The 24,583-nt window shown below is 43.1% G+C and overlaps 4 protein-coding genes across 4 annotated transcripts in view; 1 reads left to right on the top strand and 3 right to left on the bottom strand.

The window, feature by feature from the left end:
* The window catches only part of LOC106820884 (UPF0488 protein C8orf33 homolog), an 8,149-nt gene extending 6,958 nt beyond the window's left edge, over positions 1-1,191 (bottom strand). Inside the window, exon 1 of the mRNA XM_014825476.1 lies at positions 1,160-1,191. Coding sequence (XP_014680962.1) covers positions 1,160-1,177 — 18 coding nt within the window. The 5' untranslated portion in view covers positions 1,178-1,191. The remainder of the gene's footprint in view (positions 1-1,159) is intronic.
* A 5,035-nt stretch (positions 1,192-6,226) lies between these two features.
* On the bottom strand, positions 6,227-14,621 carry LOC106820885 (spermidine synthase-like). Its single transcript, XM_014825477.1, has 9 exons — positions 14,340-14,621; positions 12,569-12,699; positions 12,211-12,331; positions 11,765-11,857; positions 10,906-11,059; positions 8,041-8,124; positions 7,703-7,848; positions 7,339-7,461; positions 6,227-7,052 (listed from the first exon to the last, which is right to left on the bottom strand). Exons 1-9 carry the CDS (start codon positions 14,475-14,477, stop codon positions 7,041-7,043), a joined length of 1,002 nt encoding a protein of 333 aa, XP_014680963.1. The 5' UTR covers positions 14,478-14,621; the 3' UTR covers positions 6,227-7,040.
* Positions 14,622-14,683: 62 nt separating this feature from the next.
* LOC106820887 (protein transport protein SFT2-like) lies at positions 14,684-18,612 on the top strand. Its single transcript, XM_014825479.1, has 5 exons — positions 14,684-14,922; positions 16,809-16,874; positions 17,048-17,133; positions 17,620-17,737; positions 18,046-18,612. Exons 1-5 carry the CDS (start codon positions 14,719-14,721, stop codon positions 18,208-18,210), a joined length of 639 nt encoding a protein of 212 aa, XP_014680965.1. The 5' UTR covers positions 14,684-14,718; the 3' UTR covers positions 18,211-18,612.
* A 454-nt stretch (positions 18,613-19,066) lies between these two features.
* Positions 19,067-24,583, bottom strand: part of LOC106820886 (arginine-glutamic acid dipeptide repeats protein-like) — a gene marked incomplete at its 5' end in the record, with an annotated part of 26,499 nt that continues 20,982 nt past the window's right edge. The window contains 5 exon segments of the mRNA XM_014825478.1: positions 19,067-21,600; positions 22,295-22,332; positions 22,708-22,805; positions 23,014-23,141; positions 23,593-23,829. Coding sequence (XP_014680964.1) covers positions 21,593-21,600; positions 22,295-22,332; positions 22,708-22,805; positions 23,014-23,141; positions 23,593-23,829 — 509 coding nt within the window. The 3' untranslated portion in view covers positions 19,067-21,592.

Genomic DNA, 24,583 nt, shown 5'->3' on the forward strand with positions numbered 1-24,583 from the left:
TCTCACACACACGCACAGCTCTCTCTCTCTCACACACATGCACAGCTCTCTCTATTTCTCTCACACACACGCACATACACACACACCACCATACTCTAGCTCTAGCTCTCTCTCTCTCTCACGCATACACACACAAATACACATTCTCTCTCTCTCTCTCTGTCTCACGCATACACACACATACACATTCCCTCTCTCTCTCACACACACACACACACACACAACACACACACACAGTGAAGACACAGCCACTTGAAGGTCTTTCATCTGTAAACACACGCCGCCGCCCATTGCTGCTGCCGCTGCACACTGACACATAAAATATATACACTATAGTATTATATTTATTAGTATATTTTATATATATTAGTATATAAACATAAATATATATTTATGTGTCAGTGTGCAGCGCAGCAGCAATGGCGGCCGGCGTGTGTTTACAGTATGAAACGCTTCAAGTGCCTGTGGGTTGAGATGGATGTCGGACGCGTAGCCTAGTGGCTCCCCGTCCGCGAACCGGTCGCGTAGCCACGCGCTAATTTTATAACATTTGAAACATTGCAAAGTGCCTGTGACAGTGTCATGTTCAGTGATCACTCCAATATCCATAAGCCTCATGGACCTAGCCCGACGAGGCTGTGCGACTGATTGTCTATACAACTTCTAACCCTAGCAAAACCGTTTCTTGCGGAGCTAGCCTAGGACCATGCCCATTGTAGGGCCTACTGAGTCACTGAGTCAGTGAGACTCGCAGCTAGGGCCTGCATTACCTCCCAACTCTCATGGTTGATACAAATATAGTTAATTTTAAATTAAATTCTTAAGTAGTTGTTAGGGTTAGGATTAGGTTAGGGTTAAGGGTTAGGAGTTAGGATTAGGGTTAGGATAGGCGTTAGGGTTAGGGTAAGGGTTCAGGCGTTAGAGGTCACAATGCCACGCATAAAAGGAATTATTAAAAGGGAGTTTAGGCACGTGATTTGCTATCAACGCAATGAGAGTATGGAGGTATGCAGGCCCTAGCTGCGAGTGTCAGTAGAGTGTTTTTGTCACAAATAATCGGCACCGCATATAATTGTGTCATTTGTGCCTGAAAAACAGCCGCAGCAGCCGGCACTTGAAAAGAAGTAATACTCTGCTGAAAAGTTTTAAATTAGCCTACCTGTAAGTATTCACCCATCTCCCTATACCGGCAGTTTTTAGCAATGAATAGACTCAAGAAAATTTAAAAGAATATGGCGGAGTAACACAGTACTTGGTTTCGTGCTCTGTTTGTTTTACCTATTGAGGTTCCGCTTCCGGTCCTGTTTGGATGGCTTCCGCTGACGTCATTTTCGCGCGCATTCATAATTAGTCTGCGCAATGCGCGAACTTTTGGCACGAACTTTTCGAGGTTACGGTCATTTCGTGAAAAACATTTCGTATTTCGGAACCACAGCAGTACAATACGCATGCATCTGTGTTAGGCTAGATACAAATATCTCGACAATGGCTCTAAATATCTTCCGGAAATTCCTCACAAAAAATCTCGTAAATATCTCAATTTTTTTCTAAATATACACAAAATTTTTCTAATATCTCAGTTCATTTCAAACGTAAGTCTTTTAACATATTTTGATTTTGGTGCGAAAAAAATTTTGCAAGATTTTAAAACAGTTTGCACCGCTGCGATGGTTTTTCTAGAAAAGGAACAAACTTGCATCCTTAAAAATCCTAATATCTGAGAAAATGTGTGTTTTCATTCTGAAATTCTAGGAATTTTCTAAATATCCCGAAAACTTCTAATATCTAAAAAAAATCTAGATATTTTATCTAAGCCTAATCTTGTGTCGATTGTGTAATGCTACAGTACGTGGCGTTACGTGCTACCACTGTATACAGAATAAATGTAGCGGCGCCCTGGGGGTAAGATTCATTTCAAGCTGCGATACGCAAAATATTTTGCGTAAATCTTGCTGTACGCAATCGACGGTTGGCTTAGTTGGCGATTCATCAAACACAGCCTATTTAAGTAATATTTCGCGTACGATTTCGCGTAGCGCAAGCGAGGCCGTTTTTAGGTGGATTCATACAAGCTAAAATTTACGGTAAAGCCTTTGCGCTAACTCTACACGCAGCTGACGAGGTGCCGTAAAAAACCACTCGAAATTTTCCGCAGGTGTTTTCCAGCCATATCGGCAGGCAAATGCATATTTTATTGAGAAAACCATTATTAAAATACTACTCAATCTAAAAATAATAATAATTACCATACTACACAGACAGGCGGGCCTCTTTGACGCTTCTTGTGTCATAGGCTTGGGCATTGTTTCGTTATAATGGCGAGTTCGTAGTTAGCCGTGTACGTTGTACACTGATACGCACGTTGTTACGTGCCACACCGCACGCACTTGTACTGTGCACACGCACGCACGTGTACGTGCACACGCACGCACGCACACGTGCCACAAGCACGCACGCATGCCCACTGTTACGTGCACACGCCAGACGCCACGCCCGCGATGTACGTACACCGCACGCACGCACGTGTTACGTGCCACCGCACGCACGCACACGTGCACAAGCACGCACGCCGCACGTGTACGTAGCCACACGCACGCACGCCCGTGTACGTACACACGCACGCACGCACGTACGCTGTACGTGCACACACACACACGCACGTGCACATGCACGCACCGCACGCCCGCACGCGCGCCCATGTACGCTACACACGCACGGCACGCACGTGTACGTGCACACGCACGCACGCACGCACGTATACGTGCACACACGCGCACGTGCACATGCACGCACGCACATCACGTGTGACGTGCACACGCACACACGTGTACGGTGCACACGCACGCACGCCCGTGTACGTAGCACGCACGGCACGCACGTGTTACGTTGCACGCCAACACGCTGCCACAAGCACGCACGCACGCACGCCCACGCACGATGTACGTGCACCGCACGCACACGCCCCGTGTACGTACACACGCACGCACGCAAGTACGTGTCGTGCACACACACCGCACGCACTGCACATGCACGCACGCACGCACGCACGCGCGCCCATGTACGTACACACTGCACGCACGCCACGTGGTACTGTGCCCACACGCACGCCACGCACGCACGTATACGTGCACACACGGCACGTGCCACATTGCACGGCACGCACACACGTGTACGTGCACACGCACGCACGCACATGTATGTACACACGCACGCACGCACGTGCTACGTGACACGCACGCACACACGCCACGCACGCACGTGTTACGTACACACGCACGCCACGCACGCACGTGTACCGTGTACACGCAAAAAGCACGCACGCCACGTGTACGGTGCCACACGTACGCCACGGCCGGTGACGCTACACACGCACGCACGCACGTGTACGCTAACACACGCACGCACCGCACGTGTACGCTGCCACACGCACGTACGTGTACGTGCCACACACCCACGCACGGCACTGTGCACATGCCACGCACGCACGCCGTGTACGTGCACAACGCCACGCACGCGCGCCCGTGTAACGGTGCAAAACGACGCAACGTGTACGTGCACACGCACGCACGCACTGCTGTACGTGCACACACATGCACGCACACGTGTACGTGCACACGCACGCACGCACGTGTGTACGTGCACACGCACGCACGCACGTGTACGTTACACGCACGCACACACGCACTGCCACGCACGCACGGTACGTAAGCACACGCACGCACGGCACGTGGTACGTACACACGCACGCGCACGCACGTGTACGTACACACGCACGCACGCCTGTGTACGTACACACGCACTCACGCACGTGTACCTGCACACACACACACGCACACGTGCACATGCACGCACGCAAACGCACCACGTGTACGTGCACACGCACACACGCACGCACGTGTACGTACACACCGCACGCACGCACGTTGTACGTGGTGTGCTTTCAATGAGCTGTTGAACGCCAATCATACAACGAAAATGAGAACACTATCACATCCCCCAGCACTTCAGTGTCCATGTAGACAGACGAGACGACTAGACGAGCCATATGGTTTAAATACAAGAGAGGCGTCTGTTCGGTTCCTATGGTATGTGTCGCACAGTGTGATTGGTTTATGCTAGGCACACCCCTCCACAGCCAGCAGCTAGGACGGCGTAGTGGGTTTACACTGGAATTCATCAACATTTGCGTACGCAGGTGCTACGCTGCGTTGATGAATCGCACCTACGAGCTTTGCGTACGTACTTCGTAGAAACTCCGTGTACGCAATAGACTTTACGCAACGTTGATGAATCCGGCCCCTGTACCGTAGTATTTGGACGCTCGCCCGAAACTGGATGCTCCTAAGTGCGCAGGCGCCTCTTGTTTTGCAAGGGCGCACACAGCGCATGCGCAGCATGCGCAGTAGTCATCTGCGCATCTTGCCTATCGAAATGGTCGCAATAAACAAACATGGCGGACTTCCCGGTCACTGATGGAAACATTTGATTGAAACAATTTGCAATATGTAGTAAATTAGTAAGACTGTGTTATGTGTGTCAGGTTACAAGGCGAAAAAAAAAGAAAAAAAAGAGCATAGCTACTATTTCCTACGACCGTGCAAAACAAGATTCAAACAAAAAGAAAACAAGAGCAAAACAAAAGAGCATGCCTACGGAGCGTCCAAATACTACGGTACAGGCCTACTGAACCGAGAGCGCACGCCACACTCGAGATTTCACCAATTTTTGTCACAAATGAGTCGACCCCGTGACCTGTGATGTCACACAAACCCGTGGTTCTACGAACTCGCTTATTTTTCGCGGTTTGAGTCACAGCATAGATATCTACAAACACATGATCCTTACATAGGATCATGCATTGACATTTTTTAGGGTTGGCTTGCATGCCGTTTTCTTTGAACCACTTTGTCATGGTGTATGTGTTAGTTCTGTAATGAGTGTGTCCAAGTTATTGTTGTGTGCGCAAAGCGTGTTAAACGGTGTTGTTGTTCAACGCATGCATTACCATGAAATGTCGTTTATAAAGATGTTAACTAGAGTAGCTACCAGGACTGATTCTTGCAGTACCGGTACCCCTTTGATTGGCGTTCTCCAGGTGCTGAGGGTACTTCCAACTTTAGCTTGCTGGTAACGGCTCTTGGCTTTCGAGATGGGAGTCATTGGATGGTTTGCCTAGACCATACGCATGTATTTTTGCTAGAAGCAGGTCGTGGGGAATGCTGTCAAATGCCTTCGATAGCTTCATTAGAACGGCCCCTGTGTACTGCCTCTGATCAAAAGCCCTGCGCCATCTTTCACATAGCCCCATCAGCACGGTCTGGCAACTGTGTTGGCAGCGATATAGCTCTAAAACTATAAGCCCTTCACTCCGCCACAGGCCTGGCGAGAAAATGAGGAGAGATGGTAACGTGTGAAGCATGAAGGGGTAGGAGTGGTAGATGAGGCATGTACATGAGTAGATCTTATACAGTATACTATAGCCCCTGTTCGCAACAGGTGACGCAGGTTCATTTGTGGCGACCAATGGCTACAGTTATAGAGCTAGTACAAGAGTAAACTACCCTGTTGCATATTCTCAATTTCTCATCTACCACAACCTCCATTTATTTTCCCTCTATATCATTCCCCTTACTTAATTAGCATCCAGATGACCCCTTAAGAGGCACAAACAGGGAAGGATTATTAAGAGAACAATTAAAAGCGAAAGAATTAGTAGGAAAAAGGAACGAAACCACATGAGGGAGGGGATGGTGAAAACCATGGAAGAAGGAACATGTATAAGACAAATATGGAATAAGGACAAGGAGAATAAAGAGAAATTAAATCCTTCCCGCACCTTCATACGCATAGGCATAGCGCATGGTTACATGGCGCATAGGGCGGTGCCTATCTCCGTTTCAGTAACCCTGAAGCACCGCAGCTGCTTTCACAGTAAATGCTACAGTAGGGGGTTAGTCCACTGGTAGCACTGCGAGTTAACTTGCCACACTCTATCTCTATTTGCTGAATGCTAAGCAGAGAAGCCGTGTGTACCATTTTTCAAGTCTTTGGTATGACCCGGCCGGGAGTTGAACACCCAACCTTCCAAATACGAGGCGAGCACTCAACCATTGGAATAAAGAGAAGGTATAGCTCTTATTAAGTGCAGCACTTCAGTTATTTTACTGAAAGTAAATGAACAAAAGTTCATTGTCCCACTCTGAAGAAAAAAGTCATAAACGTTATCTGTCATGTATCAGTAGAGCGTATATTCATTCTCTTATCAAGAGTACACAAGTACACAGCTCATAGTATTACAAAATGAGGAATGCCATCGCTAAAAAAACTCTGTACATTTATGACAAATGCTATGCATGGAAAACTCAACATTACGTGATAACTTAATGAAATAGGAAATAGTTTTTTAATTACAAAAAACTAAAATTAAGTGCTGTCAGGCAATTTTATTCATAAACAAAGCAGAGCAAAATAAATGGGTGGTGTAATACTAATAATATCAGCGTCATTATCAAAAGATAATTTAATAATTTGATTTAAGATGATCAGAAGAATTTTTCGTGGCTTAGAACAGTTATGTAACGGCAAATTCAGCAATCACCTGTTACATTAGAAACTTCTCAGGGTGCTAGCAATAATAGTGCTTTTACAAGAGCTTATTACCTGTTATTACTGTGGTTCTTTTTACCTGCTGCCATCTGGTGGCAAGGTTTAAGCAACTTCAATCTGACTGACAGACATAGATCGGATGTGCAAATTGTTGCTAACCAATTAAACAAACGGAATTATCATGAAATAAAGTTGCTCTCGTATCAATTAAACTATTCATCAAAGCCAAGGAGACATGATAAACATAACCAGGGACTAATTTTACTATACCATTTTCCATTGAGCAAAACCTTGAGAATGGTGTTACTATAATCACGGCCATATGGCCACCTAATCTGTAAGAACACTTTCCTAGAGCTGGATACTGGATGGAGATTCGAGGTTGGATCCACTCACCATGCAATCTCTATATGTTGTAACTTCTACATATGATGCTAGTCCAAAGCCTACAAAGAGCATAACATCAGTTTACCACGAAAGTGTACTTTCACATTGAGATGCACCTATGCTGAAAGGAATGATGCAATCATTTCTACAACTGCACACCTCAGTTTACACCATACATACATAGCAGGTTATTAAAAATGTTACGTCTAATAATAGTCTCATCAACTTTTGCAACGCATCCCACATATTCCTATTAAAAATGGGTTAGATATACTTCAGTAGTGCAATTTCTATGGTAATCCTAGTCGTAAGTAATCATCTTGGCGAATGCATGGCAGCAGTTACCTGCTTGACAAACTGTGGCAGAATGAAAGATGCACGATGCACGTCGTGATTGTAATAGTTCAAATCCATGTGCTTCACTTCTTCCTCGCTCAGCTTCCTCACAGGATCTCTAAAGCTGATATCCTGCCAAACAATAAACAATTCTTAAGAATGCTTGGTCGACCAAAGCATGACAAAACTGTATACATGCCCTTTTCCGACAATTTTCAACAATTTTGCACTCGCTCACTTTGTAACAAAAAACTCTGCAGAACTAAGCAAAATTTGAATGTTCATCATGCCTAATATAAATGCAATTTATATAAATGATCATGAGCTATCTTTCTGCTCAGAAATCATGAACCAAGTTGGTGGTGCCACCTACTGGACTTTTGCTGCAGAGAACTGCACCGATCTGACCGCAAGGGTAAGTTGGGATGGACATAGTTGCATATTCAACTACTGGGAATAATTCCTTGCAGAACGTTCTCATGTTCTTTATCAATTTAAGGTCAATCCAAAAACACTCTCCTGCAGAAAAACAAAATTGTATTACTGCATCAAACAATCATACCATCCCAATTGCAACAGTCACAACTGTGAGTGCAGTTAATTTTATAAGAGCAACTTACTTGGTTTATTCAAACCAATGCACAGACAACATGCTGGATCACGTACATTGCAACTAATATATCAACACGGTTTCATCTACAGGTGACTTACCTTGCGAGCAGAGCACACCGTTGTCTTTCAAGGCACCCTTCATCAAGCTGTAGTACTGCTTCTGAAACAAGCTTTCTGCAGGACCTAGCAATAAATAATCGATAGCCTCAATTATTTATTAAAACCTTTTTTTTGAATTGTGCTATAAGTTTTTATCGAATTTCACCCACTCAATTGCACATGAATTGACAGGTTTAGTGTATTCTACTTACTGCCATTCTGTTTATTTTTCAGTATAATTCTCAAGCATACCACATGTTGCAATAAGAAACTACTAACTGGTCGATAAAAGTCTATTTTTAATGCATCACTAAGCACACACTTGAATTGCCATTTACTATCACCCAGTCTGCATGCCCACACATACTGAATGAGCAGACACGAAACAAGAGCCGCAGAGCGACTGGGCTCATCTGAGGTCTGTTGCTACGGTTATAAACTCGAAATTTCAGTCATGCGAGTGACACCTTTGTTAGGCGCAGATATGCAGATACGCAGTTGCATACACATCATTTCAGCAAACATTTTTTTTATTGCAGAGAGAGAGGAAGAGAGAGAGCTAAAGAGAGAGAGAGAGCAGGCGAGAGGAGAGAGAGAGAAAGATTCAGTCAGACTAAATTGTTTATAAACAAATAACACCCACGCGGCGCGCTACTCTATCAGTTACGTCATCGATTGAAATGTACATTCCGATTTCGCCGCGCGACGTCCAAACTTTCGAAGAAGATGGCGGGCAGAGGTAAGGCAGACGCACGTATAACGTACAGATTTCTTCAATGTCGGGGAGGATCAACACATTTCGACTGACAGTCAACCATCGGGCTCTGCAGCGTTCACAAGCCAGCATGCTCCACCATATCCCAACATTGCACACTACTGTAACGTCGACATAGAGAGCCATGCCAAGGACAGTACAAAACTGGCAAATTTTCATTGGTAGGTTTGATGATTCATTTCTGCAATAACTTATCTCAAGATTGGTTAAACTGAAGTTAGGAAAACAATTCTTTCTGCACTTTTGAGCGCAATATACATTTGACCTATCCTGCCGGGACATTCTTCTCACTCTGTTCCGATAGATGGCGTGCATACTGACTAGGTGCAGGAAATAGATAATCCGAACTGATTGCTACCTTCGTTTAGCCCATGCTGTGATACTATCAGCCACCCACCTGCGAGGTAGGCCTATTTATAGTTGGCCTTAATCAAAAACAGACGTTTGCGTAAGTGCTATTAACATTGTATTCCCAACGTACAGAATCTCATATAGAGAATGAAGTTCATATATGATTTAAGGCGCATAAACGTTGTTCAAGTAAGTTTTGCATGCAGAATTTCACTGTGAAATTTAAGTCTTCCACGATCACACACGTACCATCAAACACAGTTCAGTCCTTTGTTAACAGTCAACAAATCCATGTTTAACCCTCCTCTTGAGGGTCAAAAGGTTAGCAGACACTTAGTCTTCGCACATCAGTGGAAAGCACAATTCATGGTCCTTTCAATAAAGTGATAAAAATGGTAGGTCAGCGCTGAAACAAAAAAGTTTTTCACTCTGTCCATTAGGCCATGTCCTCAGAAAATGTCTGATATCTGACCTTTCCCCCACTGCCCTTTGACCTGTGACCTCCAATTTGACCTGTGATTTCACACTGGTGATGGGTTTCCTGCCCATCACACTATACACCGAATATTAAGAACATAGGTCAAGCCGTTCTGATTTGTACCGCAATTACGTATTTCCTCCTATACCTTAAGTTAAGGGGGAAATATTCCCCCTCCGTTGACACATCTTGACCTTTGACCCTTGACCCCCAAATTGGTCATCCCGAGTCCTTTTTACGATCCCAGTAAGTAAGTAAGTAAAAACTTTATTTAACGACGGTAAAACATGTTAGGTACAGACACAATAAATTGGCGCGGACCTATCTTCCACATGGCCGTCTCACAGCAACAGAACGGTTAAATATTAAATAAATACACAATATGTTGAAATACTTTAATACACAATATGTTGAAATACTTTGACTAAAATTGTACGGGGTAAGTAGAGCACAATGGGCCCTATTGATAGGGCAAGATTTTCTTTAGACGGACTTTAAAAGAAGAAATAGAGGGGGCATCTCGAACGTCAGGAGGTAAATTATTCCATTCAGATGCCGCCGCGCACCGAAAAGATTTTCGTAGCATTTCAGTGCGTGCACGGGGCGGATACAAACGCGCTTCATCTGCACACACACTACGCGTCCGTCTAGAGCTCACTTCATGTTTAAAAGTAAAAAAACCGTCAAGATAGGCAGGTGCCTGCTTACGTAAAATTTTGTAAGTTAAAAGAGATCGATGGTAATAAAAACGTTGGCGAACAGGCATAAAACCTAGCTGCGAAAAGATTTCTTTAGTGCTTTAGTCTGAAGGTCTACGAATGTTAAGAATTAACCGCGCAAAACGTTTCTGCAGGTTAAAAACTTTGTCAATATAACTCTTCGCGGCATTTCCCCACACAACAATACCATCATCAATATCAGGTAAAACAAAGCCAAAGTAAAACTTCAGGCAGGAATCATGATCGAGAAATTTCCTGATCCGCCAAAACAGTGCCAGCTTTTTTGAGATCTTGGCACACACATTCATTATGTGTTCTTCAAACGTAAGATTATCATCAACATGGATACCTAAAATTTTCTCACTAGATCCCCCCCCCCCCAACGTCCCGAATATCGTGACCGTACGTCGAGCGGTTAAGATTTGTGCCCAACTGTTGACGGACGGACGGACGGACACACGGATGCACGGACGGACGCTAATGCGATTCTACAAGCTGCATCCGACTTCGTCAGATGAGCTAAAAACATTGACTTGCATTACCAACAGGATCTGAAGAATCAGTGATGATGACATCAAACTCCCCCTGGTGCTTTTTCATGAACTCAAACCCATCACCGATGTGTAGATTTAACTTGGGGCTCTCAAACCCTTTTGCCATTTGGGGAAGAAACTGCTTAGCAACATTAACCACCATCTGAAATATGACGGAAAATGAACAGTGCAAGAACCAGATACAGTTGTCTACACTACTGTTGATTTTATCAAAAGCTTTTATACACAATCAATTACACAAAGCAGAGCTCAATTTTAACAGTCGTCCGGTCGTCCGTGACGACTGGATTTTCTCTCGGGCAACTACAAATTGTTTCCGTGGTTGTCCGGTGTCCAACCTCTAAATTAATTGTGAACATTTTTTTTTTTAATTTGTTAATTTTCAATTTTTGCTCATCTGTGACTTGACACAGTGTTAATGTAAATGTTATGAAATAAATTTCATGCAACTTTCAATTACTATTATTATACGTCATTGATCCCAGCATCATTTACCACATTACCAATATTTTATTCTCTTCATATAATGAGTGAAACAATGCGAATGGCCATGTCTGCTGTCACTGCAATACGTACAAAATGTACATGATTAGGCCTTTTGCTTTACAGCACTGAGCATCACGTGAGCAGAGCGCATGCAGCACATGTATAAATAACATCCGGACAACCAAAACTCTTGAGGGACAACCATATGCTACTCTCTTAGTTGTCCTCCGGACAACCCAAAAAAAACCTTAAAATTGAGCACTGCAAAGGAAGTTATTACACAAAGGATTTTCTATCTACAGAAAGAGGTAAAGAACAGATACAAAAGCAGGCATAGATTTCAGAGCAAAAATTGCCTCACCTCATCAATTTCACATATCGTGACTGTCTCAACAGCTGCAAGTTTCACAACCTCCCTTGCAACGCCCCCATCGCCACCTCCAATGATGAGAACCTGTGTATAAATATCAGCTTATATCACCACCCATCGTATGTGTAGGTATATCTAACCTCAAAATAATCAGACGTAAATAATCAGAGACCTTTATTTTGCTGTTTAATATACACACAAATGTGATATTACAACACTACAAGAAATGAAACATAAAATGTCCCTTAACAAATACTGCAAGTTCACAGAAAGACAATTGGACAGACACATACACACGCACTCACGCACGCACGCACGCACGCACGCACGCACGCACGCACGCACGCATGCACACACGCACGCATGTAACCTAGGAAAGCAAACCAATTTAAAAAAAGAGCAATTTATTGCTAAATAAAGTATGTAATGGAACCTACCTGTTTTGGGTTTGGATGGGAACAGAGAGGCAAATGTGCAAGCATCTCTTGATAAGAGAACTCATCTCTTTGTGTGCACTGTATGACACCATCTAACACCAAAACTACTCCATATGTTACACTATAAAAGCAAAACCATAATATTATGTGTAAACTGTATGTATACATAAACTTGTCACTTTTTTATTCAACATTCATGCCTCATTAAACATCCCCATCTTATTTAACCACATGTAGGTTCTCCTTTTAATTAAAAAATAAAAATTAATCTTAACAATGATCACAAGTAATTTATGTTGAGATCATATATATGTATTTTCCTTGCTGTAATTTTACTTTTAAAACTCCAATAACAAACCTTTTGAAAACCAATACATCTTGATATTGTGATCTTTTATGAAATAGAAGTTTCTCAACTTGTAGAGACATGGACTGACCAGGCCATAAGCTATTAACTTCAGAAAACCATCCATTTGTTATTAAATCCACCTGCAAAATGAAGATACCTGTATTATACAATTATTTATAGTAAGCAGGAGCGTAGCTAACCCATTTTGCCTGGGGGGGAAAGCCACGTGCATGGCGTGTTCTAGGAAGGTGATCGCTATTAACCATGTAATGTATATACATTTCTCTGGGGGCAACTACCCCCCCCCCCCCCCCGCCAGCTACAGCCCTGGTATCTTAAGTTCAGGACTAAAGACTGAGAATACCGATGCATATTATATAGACCCTAGCTGATACCATCATTGCCTGAAAATGAACCCCTCTACACAATAGTATTTTTTTTAAATGAGCCGAGTGCCTGTGTATAAATTTTGTATATAGATGTCCGGTAGTGTGCTCTAGCTACCACAGCCTCAGGCACTTGACTTGGAATGTTTCAATAGTAAAATGATTGATGGTAAATAAACACGAAATGTATTTAGTATTTACTACCAAAATCTTAATGTTTCTCTACTCTCTTTGGCTTATTATTGTCGATAATTTTCTGTAAATGCCGGTCAAATGCTCCTCTGCAACACACACGTACACCGCTGTGCATAAACAATAAAAACAAAGGGCGCGTTTGTTTGGTCGGATCCACGGATCTCGATCCAATGGATTCGTTGATCTGACTGTTTGTTTGCTCAGATCACTTGATCTCGATCCACCTAACCCGACCCTGCTAGCGAGGTGGATTCGAACGGTATCCAATATGGCGGCCCGCGCCTCAGCCAGTCACAGCTTGTTCTTTGTTATGAATCATCCCGTGATAGGTCACAGCGAAACGTGAACCGGTGAAACTAAATTTGCGTTTGTTTGGTCGAATCAGAATCACATGATCGCGATCCGACGGATTGATCATTCGTCCCAAACAAATTAAACGTGCCCAAAGTTATTTTATATTGTTGTTCATGCACTTATTGTATTCTTTATTTTCATTGTTTGTGCACAGCGCCGGCGGCGTACATGTGAGTTGTGTCGTGTGTGGAGCATTAACAAAACAGCATTTACAGAAAATTATCGGCAATAAGGCCGATGAAAGTTGATTTCATGGTTCTCGTCAGGCATTGTTGAGATTTTGATGAGGGATTTAGATCAACATTCATCTTTCATATACAAACCAATAGAACTTAGTGAGGGTATCAGGTCTTGTAAAATAAGATTGAAAAATGTCATAACTTCTTTGTTGACAGTTTTTACTCAAATTTTTACTGTTTGTCTTCCATACATGTAGTGCTGACTGTAGATTGTTGATTTTTTGAGGCAGGAATTTCATATGGGGACTTTTTGATGCGGGAATTTCGTCAGCGATGAGTGTTGAACTTTTTTGGTGCGGGAGTAAAATTTGATGCGGGTGCTGACGAGAACCATGACATCAACTTTCATTGGCCTAATAGTAATACTCGAGAAAGTTGACACTGACAGAAAGAGAGTAGAGAAACATTCATACTTTGGTAGTAAATACACTTCGTGCTTATTTACCATCATTCTACTAGTACTACTGACACTTTCCAAGGGCCTGTGCTGTGTGTGCTGTGTGTGCTGTAGACTGTAGTGTAGGCCCCTACTGAGTACTGTACTGTACTGTACTGTACTGTACTGTACTGTACTGTACTGTAGTGTTACTGTCTAGACTCACTCACCATGGATTGTGCCCCAGCACAGGGCTGAGGTAATCGGCGTATACCGTGGAATTTTCGTTTTAGAAGCAATCCTATGCATACTCCACATCCGAGCCCAGCAACTACCCCTAAATATTTAAGCTCAACTGTTAAAGACATAATCGAAGTGAATGAATGAAATGAATGTTAGCTAAGACCAGAGAGTAGCGTGGTACCGTCGATGACATTGATTATAGACTGGTCCCAGGTCTTTTAACTTTATTTCATAACTAACAAAGTGAAGTAATATGGAGTCTATCTAAGCGGCAAGAAACGTGTATTCGTGCGCTTTCACCCCGGAAGTGGTGAGTACCACCGGACAGACGTCACATAATATGTCAGCGCCTAATGGCAATACATCATGTCTGATATCAACAAGCAACTATTAGATTATTTATCTCAAAATAAGAGCCATAGTAGTGGTCAAGACGCAGATGGCGAATCATCACATAGCGTCGGAAAGTTTTCATGGTTTACACAGTTGAGGAGACCAGCGATTTCTAGTGAAGCTAACGATAATGCCTGGTTGCAAGAAGCACAGAAAGATCCGCTGTTTCCAACATTGGTAATTTATCAAACTTGAATGTGAACTTGAATAAATTTGACAACCCCAGGTTTAAAAACCCTAACCCTTACCCTAACCCTAACCCTAACCAAACTCACGACATGGGTGTGTAAACGCTACTTTGACCAATGTCACTGTCAGTGTCAGTCATTCAGCATGCGATATTGTATAATTAATGGAACGGGCTACGGTTACCGTTTTCTATTGAGTGACACCCCAAAGCGCAAAAGTATATATAATAAAACGTGCATATAAAACACTAACAGTGAAAAAAAATACACAGGGGCTCGGGGCGATTTAGCCAAAAAAGAGCCCTGGAAATGCCAAAAAGTGCCCCCGTAAATTTGCATAGAGTTCAATGCAAACCAAATTTTAGAGTGCTATTTTTATGCACGTGAGCTTGAAAAGTAGGGCCTAGCTCCCGAAAAATAAATTTTAATTTTTTCCCTGCCTCCGATCGGTCAGAGTAGCGTTTACAGTTTTCATGTAAACGCTATTCATAGCGTGCATAATTTTCATGTAAAAATTAAACGCGTTTCAAATTAAACGCATAATTTTCATGTAAAATTACACCCCCGACCCCGGGAGTGAATTTGTTTTTCTTACACGTTATATTCATTCAATCATTGGGCTTGATGTACGCATATCAACTTCCGCATCAGACTTTCCGTATCAAAGAATGATGCAAAAGTCCTAACCTTAACCCTAACCCTAACCCTAACCATAAACCGAATCGGCTTATATACTGTGTATGGTATCCCAAACACTATCTATGGTGTGGTCAAATCAAAGCAGCCAATCAGAAGAGCCCAATGGATATAACGTGTAGGAAAAAAAAATTCGCCCCCCCCCGGGGCCCATGTCGTGAGTTTGGTTAATGTGGGGGTACAATCTTAAAAATTTACAGAGGTCTTCTTGAAGGTGTTGTCAACTAATTTCTAGCAAGAAAGGGGTCATTTGTTGTCGCAAAGGCGCGAGATTACGTCGTTTCACCCAGCAACTCAGTATATACATATATATATATATATATATATATATGCCGCATATAATATATATACGTATCTACACAGTCGCTCAGTAACACTCCACAGTATATAATGTAGTGGCGCCATCTATCGGAGAAAAAAAGTGGTTTTTAAACTTGGGGGTGTCAAATAGGATTTGGCCCTGCGATCTCATTCCGTCTTATATATATATATATATATATATATATATATATATATATATATATATATTCCCTTGGACTTTGAGGACGAATATTTAGGAGGTTTTTAATTTATTTTTATTTATTTATTTAGGCAATTATCCATCATATACAATACATAGCATACTTTTATAATAAAATTCTGAATTCATAAAATTGGATAATTACCAAGGATATCTACACAAAAGGTATATAAAGGTTATAAACATAACCTTTCATATAAACTTTTTGTATAACTTCACATAACTTTTTATAAACATATAAAGGTATATACATAAAAGGTTATAAAGGTTATTCACTGGGAATCGTGTTCATATATATAGCTCTATTAGGTGAGCTCTTCCTCGCTCCCACTACATGGCTACATGACCAAAACAACACTGCTGGGACACAGCACTGAATCTTTGAAGAATGGCCAGCTATAAGATTTAGCCAACAGTGTAATAGAAAAATACATTGGCCAGCAACATAAACGTCCTGACTTGAGCCAGTCACTTCCGAATCAAACTCAATTCACCATAATTTAATTAGCCAGGTGGAGCCGTTTATCAAATACATATGAACCAAAAACACGTATGTGGCCACGTCTAATTTAAGTAGCAGTGGTACCGGTACAGTGGTATGTTATATATGTGTATAGTTGTATTTTCAGAAGATGTAATGAGATTTTATTTATTTCCAGACAAAGAAACAACGGATTCTTGGTTTCGTGAGTTGCATATTGATGGGTGTCTTTTGCTTTGTCTTGGTAAGTTTAGAATTTACAACCACACTAAAAGTAAAAGAACCAAATTAAGATAATTGCATTATAAATATATGATGTTACAATGACATAAATACACTGTGCATTTGCTAATATAATACTAATATTTTAAAATAGAAATAGTTGGATTTGTGTATGATAAGCTTGCCTTTATTTAGGCATGGATGTTCTTCCCGTTTCTGGTGCTAAAAGCAAGAAAATTTGCCCTCCTGTACACACTAGGCAGTGTCTTCACAATCGGCAGGTAAGCGAGGCTTCACACTTCTAATCCATTGTATTTTTGAATGACAATGCTGAGGATTTATCGTAGTAAGTACCAGTGTTTCTCATTGGATGCTGTATAAAAGTAACCTACATTAGCAAAGCCATGAACTTCACTTTTTGGTAACACAGATTTTGCTAGTACATAAGTTTAAAGGCTTAAAGGTGGCAGGTGATAGGTGGCAGTGATCTTGAACGCATGACAGTCAGCCTGAATGAGAATAGGGATATATACTTGTGAAAACCCTTCAATGTGTGGCAGGTGTGGTGTTTAGCTGAGCTGTATAGCTATTTGTCCCCCTACGTACCAAATATGAAGCGAAGATGAAGCAGTTTAGTTTTGAGCTGTTATTATCGATGCATTGACGATTGAATGATTCTGCATTTCTATAAGCTTCACCCATAGATATTGATGACCAAAAACCCATTTTGACTTCACAAGCTGTCAGGGAGTGTCTCTGCTTTCCAGCTTCGCGATGCTATGGGGACCCGTAAATCACGTGAAGCACATCTTCTCAGCTCAGCGGCTACCATTCACGACAACGTACTTTGGCTCTTTGTTCGGCACACTGTACTTTGCTCTTGTGGTAAGGTTGCAGAGATTTCAGACTCGGGTGTATTGTAGGAGGTTCTACCTGGTTGCCCGTAAAACCCTCCAAAAAATTGCGCTTGATTACGCATCTTTAAGATCACATCATCACGTCTCTTTAAGAGGTGAGAGTTTTTTGTGTTGGTAGCTAGCAGTTTTACAACGTGGCCAATTGGCAAAGAGTGCTAGCGTCTATTTAACGGGTTTATTTCTCCGGGCGATCGCTGCGACACGCGCAGCTAAACGTGTACAGGTACATCTATGCGCCATTTTATCGTTTGCATTTTGTTCGTTTTGACGGACCAGGTGCAGAGCACGCTCCTGACGGCGCTGTGCGCCATATTGCAAGTGGTGGCGCTAGTGTGGTACATGATCAGCTACATTCCCGGTGGCCAGACGGGCCTCAGCTTCTTCTCGAAACTCTTCTACTCCGTTTCGTCGAAGGCCGTGTCGTCTGCTCTACCCGTGTGACGTCTAAACCCGAGCCTGTCCGTCAGGGAGAGTAAAACTTTGGTGCAGGCCTATAGAAACTTCACCTCATTCTCGGCACCGACAGACGAATAGGAGCCGTGCTGTAAATTCACGATTTTTTCACGCCTGAAGATTTGGAATTACATGTATTTATTAATATATGTATAATGATGTATAATAATATAACAAATATGTATAATAATATAACAAATATGTATAATAATATAACAAATATGGAAATAGGGCATCTGCGTTTCAAACGGATGGCTTTCGAGATGCACGGATTATTCCTGTCTTTATAATCTAGGGCAACCTTGCTTCTATATTTCTACCTGTCTACATTATTGGTGTCCTCAAGCCTTTTATCAAATTTTAATAAATGTTTGATGTTGAAGTTATTAATTCCTTAGTTCTAATGAGAAACGTGTAGGAAGTAAATGACATGGAGGTAAACACAACACAAATTTATAGTGCACTCTATCATGTCTCTAATTGTTGATAACAGACTTGTCAACACAATACAATAGCAACTGTTATTATTATCATACAGTTTTAACATATGTTTAAACCCATAATTTATATTTTTAAATCGCCTACATAGAATGTGTGGTTTTTAACTGAGAGCTGTGCATATACAAGTTCTAATGAAGTTGTCGCAATTCTTACTATAACGTATAACCAACACTTTTCTAACATTCGTGTGACAAGGGAGAGTACAGTTGGACTCATTACAAAATAGCAGACACATCACTAGTATTCAATGTTGATCTCTTGCACAGGTTTCACTAGAAGTTATCATCTTTATGCTTGCATTCATAGCTAATCGACATAAAAAAGATGTATGTAAGCATTGTGATTGTCAATTTCTTTTGAATGTTAATGGGAGTAACATGCTTAGGTTGTAATTGACAATAATTGTAAGGCCAGAGCCATGCCATCGCTAATTTATCAAACCTTTTCCAGCAGTGTTCAAGTATTACAGATGCCAAGATACGAGAAGAACGAATACTGTGCCATTCGATTGAGAAATTTAACTTTGTGTGCACTCGCATACTGCCAAGGCAAACAATTTAATTTGCTACGATTTGCTATACATGCAGCTTTAATCATGTTAATTGATTAGCAAAGAAAAGTCTTATCTACTAAAGTATACGTTTCTATCACAATGACTTGGGATCCACTAGAAAACATTGATACTAGCCCTACAAAATTGCATTACTGCGACCTGTATTAACTTGGCGTTTTTTCCAAGCATGCACACACTTCAAATGCTTCCCACCACAAATACATAAAACTCTGAACTTTGCGGCATAATAAATACATCTATCCTCGTTTGCAAAGTTAACCGACAATAAACATAACTTTCTCAAATACATAACCAGAACAGAAACTCACGGGAACATTAAAAACGTTTAAATAAATATCGCAAAATTACAATAAAACAACATTTCTCACCTTTCAGTGAACAATCTGAATACAATGCATCCATATTAACACAGCCAGCAACTCGTATATACAAATATAACTAACACAATTAATAGTAAGGATTTGCTAACTCCTATTTCAGTTATAAATCTACATGTGACGTTTTTGACGCGTGCTGTTCAGTAAACATCTGCCGACTCAAAACGTCAGTACAACGCCATTACCAATAGTTTGAGACAGCGCAACAACTCTACATATATACAGTTATTAAAAAATAATTTCTACTTGGCAGTGAGTAGTGGTGCTCCTACGACCAGGCAGTGCAATCCAAATGGCTGTCAGATTTGTCAAAAATGCTTCTTTGCATTTTTTAATATTTAGTGACGGGACTCGAGACTTATTTGGCCGGTCTAGCCTTGGACAGTATCTAGCCATTGTCAGTTTACATTTGCAGCTAAGAGTCGCTCATCAATCTCTGAAATAGGCAATTCCACTTCACAGCGTATGCGGAAATTGGCGTGTGCATTCGTCACATGGTATGCTTCTACCACACGGGTCGTCATCAAGTTTCACATTAAATTTGCCCACGGCAATGCAACTGTTGAACGACATACAAGTGGTAGATGCCACTAAACTGTCACGTGCCATATAATTAACACATGCAATGTAAACGGTACATGCTGCAGAACTGTTGAGTGACATGTAAACGCTACATGCAGTGCAATTGACATTCCATGTAACTGACATGCCCTGTAGCCGGCATGTCCCTTGCAACTGGCATATGTAACTGGCATGTAACTGGCATATATGCCACGTAACAACCATCTGCAACCCAAGCGACAAAAGTCATGCAACTGTGTGACACTGCTCGACACGGAACCGACTCGCTTCAAAGCACCTCAGCACAAATACAGATGTGCATCATACTTATCTATCTACGGTGGATCGGATGCACCTACAGTCCTACACTGTATGAACACAAGGACAAATGCGCGGCCTACCTACGATGACCAACCCTCTGCAATCTTCTACGTTGGACCTGTGACCGGCAAAGTCACCCTTGCGTCTGCCCGTCGCGACGCAACACTAGTGCTACCCGGAGGAAATACGCCGGACCCACCTGCCTAAACATACTTTATGAGTACGACTGTGCATTAAATTCGTGTGCTCTACTCGTGCGGCGACGGCAGACGACAAGAATGTATTTTTTTTATTTTACTGTTAAAGTAAGTTTTTTTTAAAGAAAATGTTGCAACTTTAGGTCTACACATCATCAGCAATCCATAACAAAAACTTGCTTGAACTTAATCCGCTACGGGCTTTGTTTCATCGCAAATAGGATATAAGAACATCTGATTGTGTATGGGAAAGCTGCAACCAAGCACATTCATTGTCAAAAACCAACACACTCAAACACTCACCTCAGCTGGTACAAAAATTGCCAAATAGAAACGCATTATACATAATACAGAGAGAGTCTGTACGGTAGTTTCACTGCGCCAATATTTTGGACTCCGGGCTCCGGATTTATCGCGCGTGCGAGAAGTAGGGAAATAACACAAACTGATCACCAAAATTTCACCTTTGTTCACTTCATCTGATACAGTAGGAATCATAACGTCATAACAGCAAAAACACAACAATGGCAGGCAACGCAGGATTGGTTGCTACGGCAACCACACTAAATGCAAGCGCTTGGGGGTGCACGGCACTTGTACATGGATGCCATACATAAAACAGATAATAGAGTAAAGTGCAATACGGCCAGTACATGTCGTGGATATATACATGACGCTCCTCATCACCTATGTCTCTGGATGTCAGAGTGCAGCACGTGTGCTTAAAAATGCCGTGTGAAGTTCGAAATGTTTAAAAAATAACGTCCGTTTTGCTGCAATTCGCTATGCTTGAAGCACGAGGAACCTCACACTGGCATCGACTCACTTTGGCAGGGCATTCATTTTTCTGAAAGGAAAAAAACGACCACATGCTATAAAATTATACGTTTATACACTGGGTTGCCCCTAATTTAATACTCATGCCTACTACATGAATGAAACGGCACTTTTACGTTCATGTTCGCTCCGCAATGCATTAGTTGCAGCATTGGTGAAATACTTATACATAGACTGCAACAAGTTGTTGGCAAATTTTAAAGAAAAAATGTATGGAGGTGAATATTGACTGGTAAAGAGAGGACACTGGGAAGGAACAGTAAATACATCGGATGAGTGTAGCATATATGACTGTACTACAGATGCGATTTCATAACTTCACAATAACCCCATCACCAAATATGTAATAGCAAAGTAAGAAACGTTGTTAATCTATAGCCCACCAGATGGCAGAACTACGGATCACCACCCATTGAACCCCAAATAACATTACTTAATAAGAATGCTGAAACAGAATAAAAAAAATTATTATTTCTCTTCCCCAACAGAAAATTTTTAAACAGTTAAACTGCAGAATTAAAGACTTGGGGAGTCTAAACTGGGTTTAATCTAAACTCTGAGGCTAAAACTAAGACAAGGCTTGCTACGCTGGAGTAAAACGTGATGAAGCTACATGGAAAGAAGCATCATTTCGGAAGATTTCCGCCAAGAAGAGAAGTAACTGTGGGTGACCGATTGTGTGTGTGAGAAAAATGCGAGCCTACCATAAGATGGATAGCCGCTCTGGAAAAGAGATGAGAACCTGTTGAGTAAAAATTCAAAAACTACATTACACCTGCATCAGTCTGTGAAAAACGGCGGGAGGTGGGAGCCGTGCTCATGCACGCGTATATATCTTACAGCCGTCTGCTTGGCTGCCTGTTCACTGTGCTGTGAATAGCACATATCAGGGCAGGCACAGCCCTGATCCTGCATGCAACTGCACGAAGGAAGAGGCAGTCAAGTGTCTTTTGCAAATAGGCCAAGACACTCTGCCACCCTTACCGTGGGGCAAAAGAACAACTGCCATCGGATGAGTCGATGGGGAGTAACCATAGAAGCGTTGCCGGTAAGACAGCGCGGTGTGGTACAGCACCCAACATGGCCGCTACGATTTCACCGACCTTGCTCAACTCACCTTAGATATTCTTCGTGTGCTAGTAACTGGCTTTGATACGCTTGCTGCCTTTCTCGATCGAGCTGAACCTGTCTCTGCATTTGTTCGTGCGAGGCCAACTGTCGTGAGAAAAACACTTTAGCTATGAGACGACGATCGTCTTTTATTTTTAGTTTTCGAGTCTTCAACGCTCCAGTTTTGAAACGTTCGAGACTTTCTCTAGATTTGCAATTGACGTTTCTTCTCATTTATCCAGCAACTACAGACGTTTTGCAAAATGACAACGTAAAGACGGGAGAGGCGCAAAATACGACTGCATCGTCTTACATGACTGAGAGGATCGAATGACCGGTCCACTGCAAGCTGTCCAGGGGGCGCCGGCGGGCGACTCACGAGTCCAGGCATTCCGAATGGATTCGCAAACTGCTGCGAGGCACTGCCTGGAGTGGCACCACCTACAAGTAAAAATGCGTGTCAGCGAGCTGTGCATACCTCGCATCATCGCGTCACCAGATTTCGCCTAGTCCCGTAAATATATCCCCCCTGCCCCGCATTAACCTCGTTAACTAGCTGCAGCTGCATTGCCAACGAGCGTGAAGATTCGAAGAAACACGACTGACATATCGGCGACCGACATCGCAAAATGCAGGGAGTTGCCCTCGGTCAGCTTTCTGCTATGGCTCTCACCCCGGAGTTAACTTCAGGGTATTAGCCAGGAATGAGTATTGTGGGAGTACAGAAAAAATATTTGGGAGTGCAATTTTACACATGTACATGGGCTTCAGATCAAAATTTTAGGCCGTGCTAAACATATTTGGCCGTGCAGTTTCAAAACTGACCGTGCAAATCACGGCTGCACGGCTGCACGGCTGCACGGCTCGCTGGCTAATACGTTGGTTCACTTACCGACGAGCGGATGTACAGGGTAGAGCCCCGGGGACGTCTGCATGTGCTGCTCGTGCAGGTGTAGGTGCGTGTGCGCGTGCGCGTGCATGTGCGCCGCGTACAGCGGCAGCCACGACATCCCTGGTGGCAGAATTCCGAACCGGGCCATCGGGTCGGCGGCCATCATGCGCTCGATGTGCAGACGCTCTGCCGAAACCGTGTTCTCGCGCAGCGTTTGCTCCATGCCAGGGGGCGCACCTGTCAAAACGCAAAAAAAACAGGCGGTTTAAATAAGTTTTCAAGTGCTGAACGTTCAGAACGTTTTGGATTGCCGAATTCTGGAAGCCTACGGAGCCACCACGATCATAGCCGACACTACTAATCGTAAATCTTTCATTAGCCGCAATCACGACGGGGCATGATTTGTAAAAAATATCTTTATAACTGTATATTATTCATGTCGGGCTCGTTATCAATTCAAACTAAAACATCAACAATGACGACGGCGACGGCGGGCGGGCGGGCCTAGCAAGGATAACAACTAGATATGACTTTAGTTTGAGTTATAGTTGAGAGTTTTGTTATTGCGGTCGTCGACCCGTCGCGCGAGGGAGACCACACGGACGGCGTCGTCGTCACCACTACTCGCATCAACAACGACGACAAAGGACGGGGCAGGGGTCGTCGACGACGGAGGGCGGGGGCAGGGGTCGTCGACGACGGATCGGCGACGGCAGCGGGCGGCACGGGTCGCGCGACGCCGCGAGCGGCGCGCGGCAGGGGCCGTCTGCGACGAGGCGCGGGGGCGGGGTTGTCAACACGTGGCGAGGCGGCCGCGACCGCACGGACAGCATTGTCGTGTCTCAACCAGGCCGGCCGCCCGGGCGCTGAGTCGCTCCAGGCTCGCTGCCATGGGCGCTGCTCAGCCGACGGATGCCAGACCGCCGCGATGCGCTCGGATTCCGCCGCGCGCCGCTGCGACGCCGACGCCGGTTCGCGGCCGATGGCGAGC

Source organism: Priapulus caudatus, unplaced genomic scaffold (assembly GCF_000485595.1).
Source record: "Priapulus caudatus unplaced genomic scaffold, Priapulus_caudatus-5.0.1 Scaffold51, whole genome shotgun sequence".
NCBI lineage: Eukaryota > Metazoa > Priapulida > Priapulimorpha > Priapulimorphida > Priapulidae > Priapulus > Priapulus caudatus.